At 41.9% G+C, this 18,511-nt stretch overlaps 1 protein-coding gene across 2 annotated transcripts; it reads right to left on the reverse strand.

Annotated features, from left to right (window-relative positions):
• Nucleotides 1–6,567: 6,567 nt before the first annotated feature.
• PKMYT1 (protein kinase, membrane associated tyrosine/threonine 1) lies at nt 6,568–18,511 on the reverse strand. Of its 2 annotated transcripts, XM_034423420.3 has the most exons (8): nt 18,224–18,511; nt 11,383–11,753; nt 10,369–10,859; nt 10,084–10,190; nt 9,724–9,896; nt 9,020–9,279; nt 7,870–7,968; nt 6,568–7,337 (listed from the first exon to the last, which is right to left on the reverse strand). In XM_034423420.3, exons 2-8 carry the CDS (start codon nt 11,749–11,751, stop codon nt 7,103–7,105), a joined length of 1,734 nt encoding a protein of 577 aa, XP_034279311.1. In that variant the 5' UTR covers nt 11,752–11,753; nt 18,224–18,511; the 3' UTR covers nt 6,568–7,102. The 2 variants fall into 2 exon arrangements, with proteins under 2 accessions (XP_034279311.1, XP_087748039.1); XM_087891913.1 differs by lacking the exon at nt 18,224–18,511 and having other exon boundaries at nt 11,383–11,868.

The raw sequence follows: 18,511 nt of genomic DNA on the forward strand, positions 1-18,511 counted from the left end.
CTTTTGGTTTTCAACTAGAATTACATGTCTTTATATTTTAAAAGTATCTACATACATTCAGATTCTGGAATTCAATGCCTGGTCAGAAATTTAACACCTCATTCCTCTTACAATCTAGGCCTGTGATGGCGAATTTATGACACGTGTACCAGAAGTGACACACAGCGCCCTCTCTGGGCACGTGAGCCATCACCCCAGCTCAGCTCTGCTGCACATGCACACATGCGCGCCTCCCACCGGCCCAGCTGGTCTTTGGGTCTCTGCCGCACATGTGCAAGGTGCATGAGCTGGTGAACATCTGCAGGAGGGGCGGGGTGGATGCATAGTGCACATGCGCTCGCATTGCACTTTGCAGGTTAGGGCACGCGTGTGCATTCATACACATGTGCGTGCTTTCGACACTTGGTCCGGAAAAGGTTAGCCATCACTGATCTAGGCTAAAGAGAATAAGAATTAAATCAGCTATGAAGCAGTTATATTGGCTAAAAGAAAAAAAATGTAGAAGGAACTTTGTATGATTGACTTAAATTTTAGAAAATGAGATGCTAGTTTTGGAATTTCTAAGATCTCTTCATCAGGTAAATAGACTAACATAACACAGTTAAACAAAATCATATTGGCTGAAAAGGTTATGACTAGTATTTAAGGTATTTTTGCCTTAAATCTTGTATCATGGACATCTTGCTACTGAAATTTAAGATTGGCACTGGAAAACTACACCTGTTAAATATTCTGATAAATGGACACATTCATTTTGTCTATGTAAAAAAAACAACAGAGATTTCCCATTAGCAGCCACAAAGTATAAAACCTATTATACTTTGTCATCTATATTTTTAGAGGTTAAAATCAGGTTGTCAGCACTGATGGAAACTACAAGGTGCTTATTGCCTATTTCTTGCTATTTGGGCATGTCCCTTCTTTTCTGGTCAACCTTGCCTGCTTCCAGGCAAGGTTGACCAGAACCTTGGTTATCCATAAAAACAAGGATACAGCAGCACTATGCTGGTGGTTTGTCAGAATTATATACTAGGACTAGGCTAGACTGCTCAGCTAGCAATGATTTAATCTTATCATTTTTACCAAGTTAGTGCCAGGCTGAAATCATATAATTTATTTATTTATTTATTTATTTATTTAATTTTTTATACCACCCTTCTCCCGAAGGATTCAGGGCGGTGAACAGTCAAAATAACATATATATAAAAATGTGAAATAGAAGCAAATTAAAATTATTAAGCCAATTTGACTCATCAGTTAAGTTAAGATCTTCAGAATAAAATTTAGACAATTAGATAAAATTTATGCCAGCCCGGCTTGGTGAAACAGAAAGGTCTTAAGTGCACGACAGAAAGTACGAAGATCTGGGATCATTCATATTCCTGGGGGTATCCTGTTCCAAAGGGTAGGTGCCCCCACAGAGAAGGCTCTCCCCCTGGGAACCACCAGTCGACATTGCTTTAGTGACGGTATCCTGAGAAGGCCCACTCTGTGGGAGCGTACTGGTTGGTGGGAGGTTATCGATTGCAGAAGGTGGTCTCGTAGGTACCCAGGTTCTAAGCCATGGAACACTTTAAAGGTAAGAACCAACACCTTGAAGTGCACTCGGAAGGCCACTGGGAGCCAGTGCAGCTCGTGTAGGAGAGGTGTTACATGTGAGCATCATGTCGCTCCCAATATCACCCGCGCGGCCGCATTCTGGACCAGTTGGAGCCTCCGTGTGCACATCAAGGGGAGCCCCATGTAGAAAGCATTACAGTAGTCCAGTCAAGAAGTGACAAGAGCATGAGTGACTGTGCATAAGGAGTCCCGATCCAGAAAGGGTCGCAACTGGCGAATCAGGCGAACCTGATAGAAAGCTCTCCTGGCCACGGCTGTCATATGCTCTTTTAAAGACAGCCGCGTGTCCAGGAGGACACCCAAGTTGCGAGCCTCTCTGTGGGGGCCAATGTCTCACCCCCAATAGTCAACGATGGTATCAGCTGGCTATATCGGAATGCCGGCAGCCACAGCCACTCGGTCTTGGAAGGGTTGAGTCGGAGCCTTCTTCTCCCCATCCAGATCCGCACGGCCTCGAGGCACTGGGACATCACTGCAAGGGCATCATTGGGTGGTCTGGGGTGGAGATGTACAGCTGAGTATCATCAGCGTAAAGATGGCACTGCACCCCAAAACCACGGATGATCTCACCCAGTGGCTTCACATAAATGTTGAACAGAAAAGGTGAAAGGACCGACCCCTGCGGCATCCCACAAGTAAGGTGTCTTGAAGTCGACCTCTGCCCTCCTGCGAACAGACTGCAATCGGTCGGAGAGAGAGGAGGAGAACCACCATAGAACGGTGCCTCTCACTCCCAGCCCTTCCAGTCAGTGCAGCAAGATACCATGGTCGATAGTGTCAAAAGCCGCTGAGAGATCTAATAGAACCAGGATAGAGGAGCAGCCCCTATCTTGAGCTCTCCAGAGATCATCAACCAATGCGACCAATGCCGTTTCAGTGCTGTAACCAGGCCTGAAGCCGGATTGGAACGGATCTAGATAGACAGTTTCATCCAAATACTGCGAGAGTTGCTGTGCCACCACACTCTCAACAACCTTAGCCACAAAGCGAAGGTTGGAGACAGGACGGTAGTTTGCTAGAACAGCTGGGTCCAGAGAGGGCTTCTTGAGGAGGGGCTTCACCACAACCTCTTTCAAGGCGGAAGGCAAGAAACCCTCACTCAGAGAAGCGTTTATAATCCTCTGGAACCAACCTCGTGTAACCTCTTGGGAAGCCAGTACCAACCAAGAGGGACATGGTCCAATAAACATGTCGCGTTCAACTTCCCCAGTAACCTGTCCACATCTTCAGGGGTCACAGGGTCAAACTCATCCCAAATAATATCCTCAAGATCCGCCTCCATCACTGCGTCTGAACCTACCCAGTCAGAGTCCAAGCCTTCCCGAATTTGAGCGATTTTATTGTGCAGATATTGTGCAAAATCCTCAGCTCGACCTTGTAAGGGGTCTTTCTGTGCTCCCAGGTGGAGGAGGGAGCGAGTCACCCTAAACAAGGCGGCTGGGCGATTATCTGCCGATGCAATAATAGCGGAAAAATAGTTATATTTTGCCGCTGCTATCGCCACTAAGTAGGTCTTAATATAGGACCTCACCAGTGTTCGGTCAGATTCAGAACGACTGGCTCTCCAACTACTCTCCAGGCGTCTTTTCCGGCGCTTCATTTCCCTCAGCTCCTCGGAAAACCAAGGAGCCAGTGACTTCGACGCTGGGTCAGAGGCTGCAAAGGCACAACCCGATCCAAAGCACCAGCGGCCATCCTATCCCAGGTTGCTGCCAGGTCTTCAATCGAGTTGTGAGCGAGAGTCTCAGGAAATGGCCCGAGCTCCATCTGGAATCTATCGGGATCCATCAGGCACCTGGGGTGGAACCACTTAATCGGTTCCGCCTCCCTGCAGTGGGGTGTAGCGGACAGAAAGTCAAGCCTAAGGAGAGAATGGTCTGACCATGACAAGGGTTTGATGACTATATCCCCTATATCTAGACCATTCAATCACTGGTCAGATACAAAAACCAAGTCCAGAGTGGGTCCCTCTGTGTGAGTAGGGCCATGAACTAACTGGGTCAGGTCCATGGCCGTCATGGAAGCCAAGAACTCCCGAGCTACCTCAGACTTTTCACCGATGAACGGTAGGTTGAAATCTCCCATGACCAGAAGCCTAGGAGTCTCAACTGCCACCCCGGCTATTACGTTGAGGAGCTCAGGCAGGGCTGCTGCTACGTGTCAGGGAGCCAGGTATGTAATCAGCAGGCCATCTGTAACCCATGACCCCATTTCACGAGGGACTCACATCTGTCTGAGGAACAGTGGTCTCCCTAGGATCAAGACTCTCCTTTGTAATAACTGCCACCCCTACCCTGTGCCCTTGGCTGATGGAATGCGCGGAAACCTGGTGGGCACATCTCTACAAGGGGGACCCCCCCTTCATGGCCCAACCAGGTCTCTGTAATACCCGCCAGGTCTGCTTTCCCCTCCTGAATTAGTTCACAAATGAGGGGGGCTTTGTTAGTTGTAGACCTGACATTGCATAACATCAGCCTAAGGCTCAGGCCCTGAGATTCTGAGCAACCCAGGGAATGAGAAGAGCCTTGGGGGTCGGAGCGTGCCACCACTTGAAGACAGCGAGTGCGTATCTCCCTAATATGATGTGGCCCCCTGCTCCCACCATATCTGCCCCTCCCAACCACAACCTTGATGGAGCAACCCCTTTCCATACACGTATTTAGCCCCTCCATTCCCAGCTCCGTACATCCTATGGTATAACTCTGTGCTGTATCTGTCTTCCTCTTTAAAAAAATCATCATCTAACCCCTCCCTCTGTCATGACCCACCCCGCTCCCACTTACCCCCCTTTTAGAAATTTTTAAAATTTTGGATAGGAAATTAGATAAAAAGACCCTCAACCCCCTCTTTGCAACATGCCACCTCGGGATTCCAAAATCCGTCATCAAGATAGGCCCTCGATAGTGTGGAGGGCCAGGTCTACGAGAGGGGGGAGTCTCACAGAGCAAGAAGCTCAGCCGCTGAGTATATCCGGTGACCAGGAGGTAATCTTAGAATGGCCAAGAAGATGACATAAATTCTGAAGTCCTGGAGAGAAGGAAGATGTAGATCAAGATGATGGTAGAATAAGCTCTATTGTCCTTTCATAACAGTAGGAGGAGTCTTATGTTATTTAAGAACACCAAGGAAATAATGTCCAAGGCCATCCTCTTACAAAGGCTGCAATCTTTCTGGTGAATAGAGCAATGTACCAACTCCTGCAATACCCGTATCCTAGCTGTTAACTCTCTGTCAGAGTATAGGGCCGGTCTATAGGATCCTGCTGGTGGTGATGTTATGAGAAGATGAGATGGATTAGCAATGGAATACAAGGAAGATGTAATTTGCTGCGGGATAATCAGATGGTCAGTGATCGATGACTCTTCAAGACCAGACCGTGTGTGTGTGTGTGATATGAGGCGGCTGGGATTACAATTCCACAATCGTCCGCTCACCATTACAAGTTTTCAGGGTCGTTTTTTTTTATTCCCCCCCCCCAAACTTCAACTGGTCTTTATATGGATCACAGGTGGTTCTGGGAACCGCCCCTTCCAGTAAAACCAAGTATCCCGCGACAGTCCGGGAGGTACAGTGATGGTAAATTATAGACAGATAGAAAGATATCCCAGCAGCATCTATCCAGGGCTGCCAAGGCTGCTACTGGATTTCAAAATGTTTCTCAATGGCCAGCGCAGGACTCCTCCATCTCCGCCACTTCTGCTGCTGCCCTGAGCGCTGCAATCTCGCCATGGAGGCTCCAAATGTGCCAGGAGACCCCAGCGCCCCGCAGCCGACGTGGTCCCCGCCATCGCCGCAGCACCCAACCACAGCCCACAGGAGAAAAGACAGCAGGCCGCCACAATCCGGGCGCCGCTGCTGCCCCGAATCTCGCCGTTGGCCTCCTCACCCTCGTGACACAGAAGAAATGCTGGTATAGAAAAAATGCCAGCCCCGTCCCAGCCATGGCACTGCGGAGAGCGGAAAAGCTCTCAGCTGGCCGGCAGGAAGCTTAGACAGCCGGGTTGGCAGGGGAGGACGATCCATCCAGCCCCCAAAGACCTCAGATGGCCCGAAATCGCCCCCATCGGTATCGGGGCTCAGGGAGGCGGCGCCATCTTGGTCATGTGCATCGCGAGGTCCTAATAAAGAATGATGGCATCAGTGTACTTTTTGCCCCTTTGCTGGTTAAATAGCATAGGGCAATCTGGAAGTTCACATGTATTGCCTATTTAAGAGAAAGGAAGCAAAGAAAAAAAGTCAGCTTCTGCAGTGACTTTTTAACTTCAATTTGGGTTACAACATAATACAATGTAGAGTCAGCCTATAGATGAGAAACATTGCCTGCAATCAGATTGTCCCTCCTCACTTCCTACTTCTTCCTGTAGTGCCTTGGTTGGCTGCTATTTTTCCTACCAGCAGATATGCAGAAGAGAAATTATAACAGAAAAACCAGCTGCTTTGGTTGTGAGATATTGCCTACATAAAATCAAAGCAGTCTCATTTTATGAGGCAGAACAGATGCCGCAGAAGTGGGACAGGAATTGGTAACCGGTGGCAAATTTCATGTTGATACTGTACAGATTTTTTTTACTAACTGAATGATGCACATACATTCATCAGTAAGGCCCCAGTTAGATATTCTAGAATGAGAATACATGCATCCTAATTATATCCTAAGTGAAGCTCATTAAAGTAGAATGAACAAACTTCCAGAAAAGCACATTTTTAATCAATCACCAGTCACTTTTATCTCTACCTAGTAAGAATAGGGCATCTCATATAATCTGATTGGAAAATCCTGAAACCAAGAGAGACAAAATAAATATGGGCAGCTAATAATAATGTGCACGATTTAGTCACTTCTCTAAAGGTTTGCATTTTCAAGATTTCCTTCCATTAAACAAAAAACTCAAATAGCTTCCCTCATCATCTATTAGACTTGGCTTTAAATAACATCTCCTTTAAGCCTTTTTTTTTTCTTAATGGAGTTTTATTTTACAGTCAGTAAAGTTTTTACAGTTTTAAAAAGGAAACAGACCAGTTACTGGAAATTCTGAATGTTTTTAATATCACGACTTACAGCTACATTTGTAAATCCCCAGAATGAAAGATTTAAGTCCAATTCCACAAATAAGAAAAAATCTTTGAGACACAAACAGAAAAGGACAAAGCTTAAAAAAGAAATTCATACAGAAGGTATTCAATTCTCAAATTTGTATGAAAGTAGAATGTCTTTTCCATTAAGTGGTGACAGATTATAAAATGCTTTCTGATAGCCAGCAAAATAATATTCTTATATTGAAAAACAGTCATATATAATTCAAGTAGATAAAATATACACACAGCAAAGCATCTGTAAAAATTTGCCTTTCCTTTGCTAGTCTGAACTTGGTACCTGAGCATATTTTTTTTTAAAAAATATGCTTGTATGCTTTTAAAAAAAAAGTTCCAAAAAAAAAGGGGGGGGCGCTAAGCAAGCCAGCAAATAAATATAGTTCCCCCATCAGCTCTGACATTTTTGTTTAGTTTCCAGATAATCCTCAAATAAGCTTAGCAAATTTTTTGGCTCAAAAGTGGAGCACTGAGGTAAAACCGATTCCCATTCATCTTCTGTTTCATCATATGTTGGTGTGTGCTGTAATGTATTTGCAGGTAACATGTTTGATGAAGTGGGGCTGTTGCATGGGGACTTCAAACTAATGCAACTAAGGTTGGGACTTCCCTGGAATGTAAAAGACCTGTGAATGATAAAAAAAAAAGTTAAAAAGGAAGAAATTATGGAAAATGTCACAACTTGGCAGGAAAGAAACTAAAGCATTTGGCCTCTCCACAGTATAAGAGTCTTGGGAAAGTCTTAAGGTTGCTTATTGCTGAGCACATTGTAAGCCGCCCTGAGTCTCCAGAGAAGGGCGGCATATAAATCAATTTTTTTTAAAAAAAGGTTCAAAATACCAAAATACTTTTATCTTTTACTGAAGAGCTGAAAACATGCAACTAAAGTATTAGGCCAGTACTACAGTTGTTGCCTGGCTAAGTCATCAAGCATTCTGAATATTATTTTGTAACTTCAGTTTGCAGGTGACTGCAAAAGTCTCCAGAAGTTTAGTTACTGACTGGTTTTAGACACAATAAGCCTAGGTTTAAGTAATAGGACTTTACTGAATATTACATTTGCACAATCATGTAAATCAAAACAAACCAGATTATATCTGGTTATACACACATGAAAACAAATATTTCTTTATAGTCATTGCTTCAATAACATCTCACCTGTTTTTCCTGCAACCAGTCTGTTGGGGTGAGGGATGCCGTGGCGTGGAGGTGCTTCCTGCACATGGGCATATGGTAAGCAGAGGGGAACCAGGTGGTCTGGAAGAAAAGTAAATAGGAGGTTTTACCACCAGGCTTAGCAGAACTCTGACAAAGATATGTTGGAGAATGGGTGGAGAATTCAGACCAACATATAATAAATTATGCATAACATCTTTGAACAAGTAGGCTGTGTTAGTCCTTTGCTCCTTTTCTCCCTTTCATTCATCATACAAGCTGTAGGTGTATAACAGGCCTGTTCTGTCCTTCAAGAAAAAAGCAAACCATTTCCCCCCCCAAAAGTGAATTCTTAGCCAGAAATAATTTGAAATATCAGGGGATAATTATTTTTTGATAGGGCAGTTGGCTATCCTTAGCAATTAAAAAAGATGAAATTTTATTGAAAAGCTGAACGAGTAGTTTCAATTATTTTTTTAAAATACTTAAACAATAATTGATGACAGCATTTCATAAGCTAAAAACATTTCTTCATAATTAGAGAAAATATCAGAAGAGCAATACATTGTCATATGAAAAACAGAATTAGATAAGTTTACTAATGTCTTCAGGCTTGGGTTGGTGTTTTGGAGAATCATTATGACTACTATAAAAAGCATTGGACGATATTACTGCTTGGACTAGTGAGGCAGTTTCTCTCTCAAAGACTTGGTACTATCAGTTTGAAGCTCTTCCTTGATTGTCACTTATGCTCCAAGCAGTAAATTGGGTAGGGCTCTTTGCAAAATGCTTCTTCAAGTGCTTTTAACAAGCCTAATCACTGTCCTCTATTTTGGGTTTCAGAGACTGCTAAAACCAGAGATAAGGTTAAGGCATGCAGTTGAAGTGTTAGGGAATTAAGTTCTAAAAAAGGATGAGTAAATGTTACTAATTCATCAATTCCAGTATCAAAAAGGATTTTTTCCAATGGATTTTGAGATTTGAGCTTATTTGTTTTTCAAATTAGGCAAGCACTACACTGACCTTAAACACTAGGATTTGTCTACCACTATTTTTAATATATTCTGATGCAGGCCACTTGTTCATGTTCACTTTCTACTTCTGCCACATTTTGAGATAGGTAGAAAAGGGTATATGCCTATCTCTAACTTACCTATCCAAGGACTGCAGCTCCACAGGGCAAGTGTGATTATGTCGTTTACTTATCTCTGAAAGCTCAAGTACATCCTCGCCAACGCTCTCTTTATCACCCTCTTCTTCTTCACCCCAGTCACTAGAGAGATTGCTGTTTTCCAGGGGAAGAAGAAAGGGTGAATGTGGTGGTGTGACTGGAACAGTCTTATGCCAAAAGAGCAACCACTGAGCTGGACCGCACAGAGCTCCCCAAAGCCATTGCATGAACCTGAGGAGAGTCTGGAATGAGCAAAAGGAAAAGATCAAACTCTGAGAAAGAGATCAGCAGGCACACTGTGCAAAAAACAACCATGAAATACAGCATCACCTAAATTTGACAGTAAAATTGAATCTAGAAAGGATTCTAGCATTAAATGATAATAAACATTTGATATAAATCAGTGAGTTTTGTACTAATAAGTACCAAAGAAATCCAAGAATTCAAGGAGAAATAGAACCAGATCAGTTTCATTCAATCACAGGCAAAAGTAACAAGTGTAGAAGTCATGACCATAGTTATAAGGAAGAGTGTTCTGGCAGCCCTATGGAGTATTTATTTTAAAAAGGATGTTTAACCAATTTTGAAGCAAACATACATAGAAATGAGAAGTCACCAAAGAGTATGTGGTTAAAGATTGCTGTAGAATTTGGACCAAGATAATATCTGGCTAAATTCATGCTTACCTTGTACATAGAGATACCCTGCTGGATCCCAGAGTGCGCTAACAACACGAGTTTTCGCCACCTCTCTGTTTTCTGCATGAGACTAGAATTAAGCAACATCTCCACTGAGGGCCGGAGAAGATGATTGGGTTCCAACATGGCAACTAGAAGTTTTTGCAGCTCAACCGAGAGACCTGAAGTGGATAGGAAGATTCAGTCACCTATCTTTAATTGTGTGGCATACTGATTTTTTTTTTATTTTAGCAGCTTCTTCACTTGATCATTCTGTTTTTCAGTTTGCCAGGTTCTTAAGAAGATTGTCAGCAGAATTCTTGCACTGTAGCTATTACACACACAGATGTCCCCTTTGCTGCTGCTCACCTGCAGTGAATTCAGGGGGCAAATAACCCTGTCGAAGTTGCTGCCAGCCTTGACCTCCATTGGGGAGCTCCATATTACAGGCAATTTCCAGAATAGTTATGCCAAGACTGGGAAGACAGAAAGACATAGATCAAGCAACTGAAGCAGGCAGCACTATTAAACCATATCACTGATTTTTAATACCCATGGTTAGCAACATTTGAGGCAAAGGCGCAAACACTATGCAAGAGTAGCCATTCCTAGCATCAGAAAATCTAGTTCCCATCTTCTCATCACATCCCGCACCTGAAGACATCAGCAGCCTTGGTATATTCTCCACGGAGCAGTTCCGGGGCCATGTAGCGTGGATCCCCTTCTTGAGCATCTTTCAGATCCCCAGAGTCCAACTCCAGCATTAGCCCAAAGTCACCCAACTTGCAGACATTGGTAGATGATAGAAAGATGTTAGCTGGCTTGATATCCATGTGTAGAAGGTTACGACCATGTAAATGGCACAGTCCTTGAAGCATATCCCATAGAAAGGTCTGAACTTGCCATTCGGACAGAGGGCCATGTTCCTCACAGTACTGCAACAGGGTGCCCGGGCATAACTCTGTCTGGATGTAGAGTTGACCACGCTCCTCCCAAGCCTGTACAAAGCTCACACAATTGGGATGGTGCCCCACATGCTCATGCTTGCGCACTTCAGCCAATTTGCGCTGCCTGTCACCCTCACCCCGGAAAGGCTCCACAGAACGCTTTACTGCATACAACTGACCATCTTCACGAGACCGTACCTATAAGAGAGAAGAGTGAGGAACCTGGCCAGTCCACATAAATGCTTTAAATTAGGAATCCTACTTGATAACCACAACATCCAAATGAGTGGTACCATTTTATGCCAAGAATATTAAGTTTCTCTGTCAGGGAGTAGTGTTTATATCGTGTAATTAGACTGCAAATAAATGTTACATTTATTGTAATTACTAAGGCAGCCAAAATTAAATCACAAATATTTAAAATACTGTCATCTGAAATGCAAAAATTTCTCCAACAGGTATTTTCAAACAAGTTACACTTAAATATAAGAAATTATCTGCTGCCTAAACAAAACTTCAATTTGTTTCTTCGGGTTGTCTGCCACATGCTTCAAAGAGGTTTGCAAGTGGAATATGATCCCAATACTTTTTTTCAAGTCACCACATAGGCCTGCAGAATGTGGAATTTCCATTTAGCTGTCCCAACTACAATCCATTAATATAGTCTCCATTAATTTCTATAATCTTACCAACCACTAATTATTACTTGATGACCCCTTACCTTATATACTTCCCCAAAAGATCCCCGTCCCAAACAACTGAGTTTCTGAAAACATTGCCTGAAAAACAACTCTCTTTTAGAGGCATCATACAGATTACTATGTAGAGGCGATTCCTGCTTGTGCAAGCCATGGAAGGAAACACTACGTGGCTGGAGCTTGGTCCAAGGCTGCACACGGCGGTCAGAGAAAATTCGGCTCACAGTTAATGTATTCTTGTGGCGTGGCCGTGGAGGAAGGGTATAGCTGAGTGGCTGGCGGGTCTTTTTGATGGAAAAACTGCATTCTGCTTCCTTGAAGAAGGCGGGCACTGGCAGAGGAATATGGCTCAATTGAGACTCAGCACCTGAACAGTCAAGAGCTACCGGCATGTCTGAAAGTAGGAAGTGCAATCAGTAAGATTATGCAATACCTTCCTTTATAGCCTAACCCAGAAAGCATCAAGTTTTCCTTCAAGTTCATCAGTCATAAAAACTGAATATAAGCATGGTCACAAACTATTCCTCATATTTAACCTAACTGAAATAATATAGATCATGACATATATTGAGTTTAAACCATTTTTTCATACAACGTAATAGCATATTAGAGGGATACACTGTTACAGCCAGTGACCATAAGTAAAAATAAAACAAAAAAACCAATAAAATGTAATAAGCATCCTTACATTTTTCACCTTAACTTGTATGAATGTAAGTAAATATATTTAACAAAACTATGAAATTCATAGAGCTAATATAAATAGCCAAATCTATAAAGCCTATTAGCTATGCATCTGTCTGCTTTGTTTATTTCTTCCTTAGATGCACGTAAATGGCTAAATAGAAGGAATAAAGTAAGTAGTAGCATATTTAGAAACATTACAGTCTGAGAGACTTCTACTGCTATTATGGCCCAAACAAATGCTTCTTTATTTCTAGCTTACAATTCTGGAAACAATCTTTAATTTGATATTAATAATTCTGATGTTTTCAGTTCTTTTTGCAGTAAGATTCTCTTTATTTTGTCCTTTAAAAAACCCTTATCAACTAAAAGCTTTAGTAACAATCATGCTTTTCAATTAGCACTAGATTTCCATCTGACAAAATCAATGCCCTGTGGTCTGCTATCTCCAAATCCTGGCCATTTGAAGAGTATTTCAGGTAACATGGATTTCATCTATCTGCTGCAGGTGTCCAGAATCCCTCAATAGCAGTCATGAAGTTCCTTAGTGATTCCTGATAAGACACGTGACATTCAAATGAAACTGACAAATATGATTTGTTAGTTTCTAGAAGCACTCAAAGAACAATTGTCAGCAGAAGTATAAATTGAACAAGCAATAAATGGAACACAAGTTGGAGAATATAAAAGTTTCAAAGTATTGATTTATTCCACCAGTTTCTTGCTTACATAATCCATCATAAGGTATTTAAAAAAAGAAGAAGTAATAATATATGCTTTTTGGCGATAAATTGTACTGAAAATAGTGGGGATTATTTAAGGGTAATGGGCAGCATGGTGAATCAGTAGTTGAGACACTGGACTTATTGGCTGGAAAGCTAACAGCCCAGATTCGAGACCTGAGTGCCAAGTGACGAGGTGAGCTCATCCTTGCTCCAGCTCTTGACAACTAGCAGTTTGAAAGCATGCAAATGTGAAATAAATAGGTACCACTCTGGTGGGAAGGTAACAGTGCTCCGTGATGTCACATTGGCCACATGACTGTGGAAATGTCTTTGGACAGTGTTGGTGTCGAGCCCAAGCCTCCATTCGACAATAATGGGATGGGGAGGAGGAGAAAGAGAACGGGCACACGTACCTGATACTGCAAGACTGTGCCCAGCAAGCTAAGCAAACAAGGACACAGGACTGCATCCAGATGCTGAACACAGAAACTCACAAGTGGTGGTGGTGGCACCGGGGTTTTGCGGCTGGGGCGGCGGGCTAGGGAACGGCGGAGGAGGGGTGGTGACAGGGGCGCTCCCAGGAACGAGGCGCCTGGAAGAGAGGCATGCGTGATGGCCTGTCACAGCTGAATGCTCTCCAACCAGTAAATTAGGAAGGGGTGGAGCAAATGCATAAAGGGCGCTATGTAGCTGCTGTTCGTAGTGCTAACTTTAAACTACTATAGTGCTCAGCGTTGTTCCGGAGCTCCTGCTAAGCATTAAACCAACTTCACTGAAAAACCTGCATGTGTCCCGTTGTGTTTTCTTGCTACCTGTGAGTCGCCCGGGAGAAGGAGCGGAGAGTTGGTTCAATGGTCTGGAAACAGATGAGCCCCCCCCCCCCATAGTTGGCAATGTCTAGTAGAGTAAAATCCGCAGGGACTTTTTAAACTTTACTTTTACTTAAGGATAAATGTTACAGAGTATGTTATATGCTCTCTTATCCAACATGGAAACGGTAACTGTGTATAATATTTTATTTTAAAGATACAAACTACATTTCTATAATGGTCAGGGCATCAGACTAAGAGTAAGGCTTCAAATGTGGTTATGAAGCTGGTTCTGTTCTACATACAATGGAGTAAATCTCACCAAAATATTCTAGCAGGTCTGACCAAAATATTTTATAAAATATTATAAAAATGGTTCAACAAGCATTTTTGGATAATAAAGTGATCACCGGACTCACCTGGAGTAAAATAATAATTTACAAGGCATTAAAAGAGGTATTTAAAAGAAGCAGTTGAGTTAATAGGAATACTTTTGTAACAGAACTACAAATCTGAAGTAGAGGGTTGGAATTAAATTCTCCCTTTAAAATATTCTGTACTAATCCTGTTGCTTGTACTTCAGCCTGTTATTAGTTCACGTAGACACAATGGGTCTGGCTAGAGATTTTCCTCACTATAGTATATTCCTTCTTCTCTTTTTTTTAAACTGAAAAAAACTACAACCTAAAGAATAGTCCATAATATAAGTAGCCCTCTCTTAAGTTCTATTTATTCAGAGACCATTTCAAGTTACTTCATCACTAAACCTTTTCGCTAGCCTCTCCCTCACCAATCACCATGTTCTAAATTTCTCCTCTTCCAGCAATTCTTCATTTGCTCTGCCATTTCTGATGCTGTTCTACTGTTGTTCCTTCAACCTCATACTGAGAGGAAAAGACAGCACAAATACCTGAAACATTTTGGGGTAAATATCCAAAATCAGAGTTTATGTAAACCAACTTTAAATTGGGGGTATAATTTAATTTCACTCTCGGCTCCCTCTTCATATTTAACTTTCTTCTTAGTTACCTTCCTGTCATTATTGCATTTCCTAAACAGCTTCTTGGGCTGCTAAAATGAGAAGTCTTTCTTTGATATACTTTTCTGTCCCGTTGACAGATGGAAGATTTTATCCATGTCCAAATAATTGATTCATGAAAGTGAATTTGTATATACTGTAGATAAATTTTAAAAGATTAAAGAAATACCTGTATTTGTCTATTGTAACATGTACTATGATTATCTGCCAAGCCAACTTTCCTGACTATTTCTTATCAGATGTAGACAGGAGGGTCTCAGCACTGAGAAGAATCTTAAGAAAATTGCACATTTAGTGCAGCAATACCTGTCTCCAAAGTTCCTCTCCTGATCCTTGGACTTCCTGTCCTGCCAACGTATGCCAAGACACTGTGATGGAAATCTCCCAAAAATATTTGTCCATTTTTCCAGGTAGACCAGGCAGGAAACATGACCAGATACAGTAAACCAATTCTACTTTATTGCAAGGTATTATATTGTATTAACAAAATCTTGCAAGTCTGAAAGTATAAACCACCCACTGTCTTTACAGCCCAAGAAGCTAGGGAGGGTTCTCTTCAGAGCCTCTTGCTCTGTCCGCTATCCAGCTGTGAGTTATTCAATCATTCTATAGGCAGCATCTCTTTGCCCAAGTTTCCAGGATCTTTCCTACATACCATTACAATATTAAAGGGTGTAAGTTTATTGGGTAACAAAAATGCAATGGTCATTGGATTCTACCTATACTAAAGTTAGTTCTATGGCTTTCTTTGTACTCTAGCCCAGGGGTCCCCAAGACATGGTCTTCAGCCCTTTTGGAACTGGGTTGTGGAAGTGGTGGGTGAATGTGCGTATGTGAAGGTGTATTTGTGAAAGTAGGATGTGCGTGTGTGAAACCATCCCCTCTCCCTCACTGTTGCCATCACCAGTTCGCCGAACCGGAAAGGTTGGAGACTGCCACTCTAGCCCACATAACTAATTCACTTATGGGGTGTGGCCTATAGATTTTTCCAGAACCACAACTTACTCTATGACCATGGGTTACTTTTTAAAGTTTGAATTATTTTACAAAATTCTAATGCATATAAAACTGAATTCCAATATACAAGAACTGTGTATTCTAATTTATGAGAGTTAAATAAAGAATGAGGAAATCATTCACTCAATAAATTATTTATTCCCCTTGAAAAAAACCCAATTTTATCCAACACTCCCAGAGAAAAAAAATCCACTTTTTCATTGATAACACATCAAATGAAAAAGGAACATTTGTTTCTCCAATCCTAATACATTAGTCCTAAACTTTTGAAACTTTTCTGCTTTCTCAGATAATTCTACCCATCAGCGTTAATGCTAATATACTAAAGAATTAATTCTTCCCAATGCCTCTTGCTATATTCACACTGTCCCATGGTTAATTTTGATTTACTTAACAAATTCAAATTATGTTGTGGGTTTGCACAACACTATCAAAACGAAAGCATTGGCTTGATTAAAATACGATTGGCTAATCCATGACACATTGTATTATGTGAATCTTTATTAAGTCACCTTTTTCTGCAAGTCCCTTCTCAAAGCTATGTTCCATGAAATCTTAATCTCCTTTAATTCTAACCTCTAATGTGATTAAAGATAAATAAGCAAAACTGAAATATGTCTATTTTCCACTAGCCATTCTTAATTTGCCTTCTCTTCCTCTAATATTCCTATTATTCTACATCTAGATTATAAATCTCTTTGGGAAGATAATTACATGTACAATTTGTGGCATTACACAAAAGCAAAGTTACCCTTCAATTGAGCTTAACTCTTGATGACTACAGAACATGAATCCATGCAGTATTTTTAGTAATAGTTCAAAAGTAGTTGGCCATTGCCTCTTTCAAGAATGATTTTCCAATTTAACCAACAACTCTAGTACTATCCAGTAGCTTCCCATACAAATACTAGAACAACTGCAGATCAGCTTCTAAGCCTTCACAAAGTCAAGCAAATGCTGCCATCTGCAAAACATAAGAAAGAAATTCTGCTAGGTACAATATCCCAATAGTAACTTTCAACAGTCTGACCTCCTTTTGTTGAAGTATTGGACAAACATCACTTCATCCTAGCCATTTGGCAATTAACTGGGAATAGTGAAAGGTGACATCCAGCGGTCTGAATGACACCAAATTGAAAAGATCTAACACACAAGGGAAAACAGAGATAATACAACTTACGTTATAAATTGAATTCCTAAAGCTGGAGTAAGTTTTTGAAGAGCCTTGATAGCACAGTGGTCTAAGCACCCTGTTATTAACACAGCTGCCTGCAATTACTGCTGGTTCGAATCTCTCTAAGGCTCAAGGTTGACTCAGCCTTCCATCCTTTCTAAGGTAGGTAATTGAGGACCCAGTTTGTGGGGGCAATAAGCTGACTTTGTATAAATATACAAAAGTATGAAGGCTATTGCTTAACGCATTGTAAGCCGCCCTGAGTCTTCGGAGAAGGGCGGCATATAAATCAAATTAAAAAAAAAAAAGTTCCTGTCATCTGGAGCCAACCTGATAGTAGCTGTACTTGAGACAAAGGGAACTGAATACACATCTTCTTAGAGTGGCATTATTTACATAGGTAGGGGTGAACAAGCTGCAGTCTCATTTATTTTGTCCTTTTTTTTTCCTCTAGGAGTTCAAGGGTACACCACTACTACTAGCACCAATTTTTACCTCACAACAACCCTGAGAGAAAGGTTGGAATGAGGCAATTATTGACCCAAAGCCATTTATGGGTTTCCTTGGCCAAGGGGAGATTTGAAGCTGGGTGTTGCCTCAAAACTCACAAAAACAAGTATGCATGGAGCTAAATGGAGCTAAAGACCAATATCCTGAATTTTGGACAGAAAACACGTTTCTGGGGGGAGGGGGAGGAGGGGGGATGGCAGCAAGTCTTTTTATAAAGTACAGAAATGAATAATACATACATTCAATATATGTGATAAGTCAATAAGTAAATTATCAGTCAGTAAAATACATTGATTGCATGGGAAGTTTGAACGATGGAAAACATTGATTCTAGATAACATTTCACAAGTGACAAATTTATGGGTTGGGTTACTTTTTCCCAGCTACATTAATATCTTTCTTTGAAAGTTGCAAGTGTATTCAAGGACTTTGAGAATATCCTTTCTATTTGAGGTTGCTGAAAAGGCAAGTTCTCCCATATCAAAAGAAATTACCTTGGCTAAAAGAAAAAGCATGCTTTCTTACACACTGAAGAGGTCCAGACTGTCATGTTAAATAAGATAAGGTAACCATTATTGTCACTTTTTTCTGTGAACACAGTGGCACACATTAGATAAATGAAATTCTCTCTCTCTCTATGTACACACACACCCCAAATGTATTAATGTCGCCTTTAAAATGCTAGCAAAGAAGCCTAAAATTTGAGGCAGCAGGGTCGTCCTAATTTAATCACAGCACCACCCTTCGCCAACCTGCTCCGCTGCCCTTCACAACCACAGCGACCGACAATACCTTCTTCAAAGAGCATCTGGCGGGGTGTTTGCACCCTTTCCTCAACAGGAAAGGGAGGTGGTTCCACCAACCACCTCCCTTTCCTCTCGGAAAAACTTCGGGGGATTCTCCTACCTCTCTTAAACTCTTCCTCCGTCCCAATCCCCTCGGAATCGCGAAAGAAGAAAATTTCGGATTCTCCGTGAGTTCCCAGACTCAGCAATCCCGGGTTGTTGTTGTTTTTTTTCTCCTCAGCCCCCACCACCTCCTCTTCCTCCTCCTCTGAGGAGCGCGCCAAGCTTCCGAGAAGGAAACCCAACGCTCCGCGCTCGCGCTAAAAATTCCAAACGGCCTCGCCCATTTCCGTCTACGTCATAATCGCGACGCATACGCGCATGCACAGACGCATGCGCTCCAAAAAAC

The sequence above is a fragment of the Pantherophis guttatus genome, chromosome 4, assembly GCF_059756535.1.
Source record: "Pantherophis guttatus breed Tessera chromosome 4, ASM5975653v1, whole genome shotgun sequence".
Classification (NCBI taxonomy): Eukaryota; Metazoa; Chordata; class Lepidosauria; order Squamata; family Colubridae; genus Pantherophis; species Pantherophis guttatus.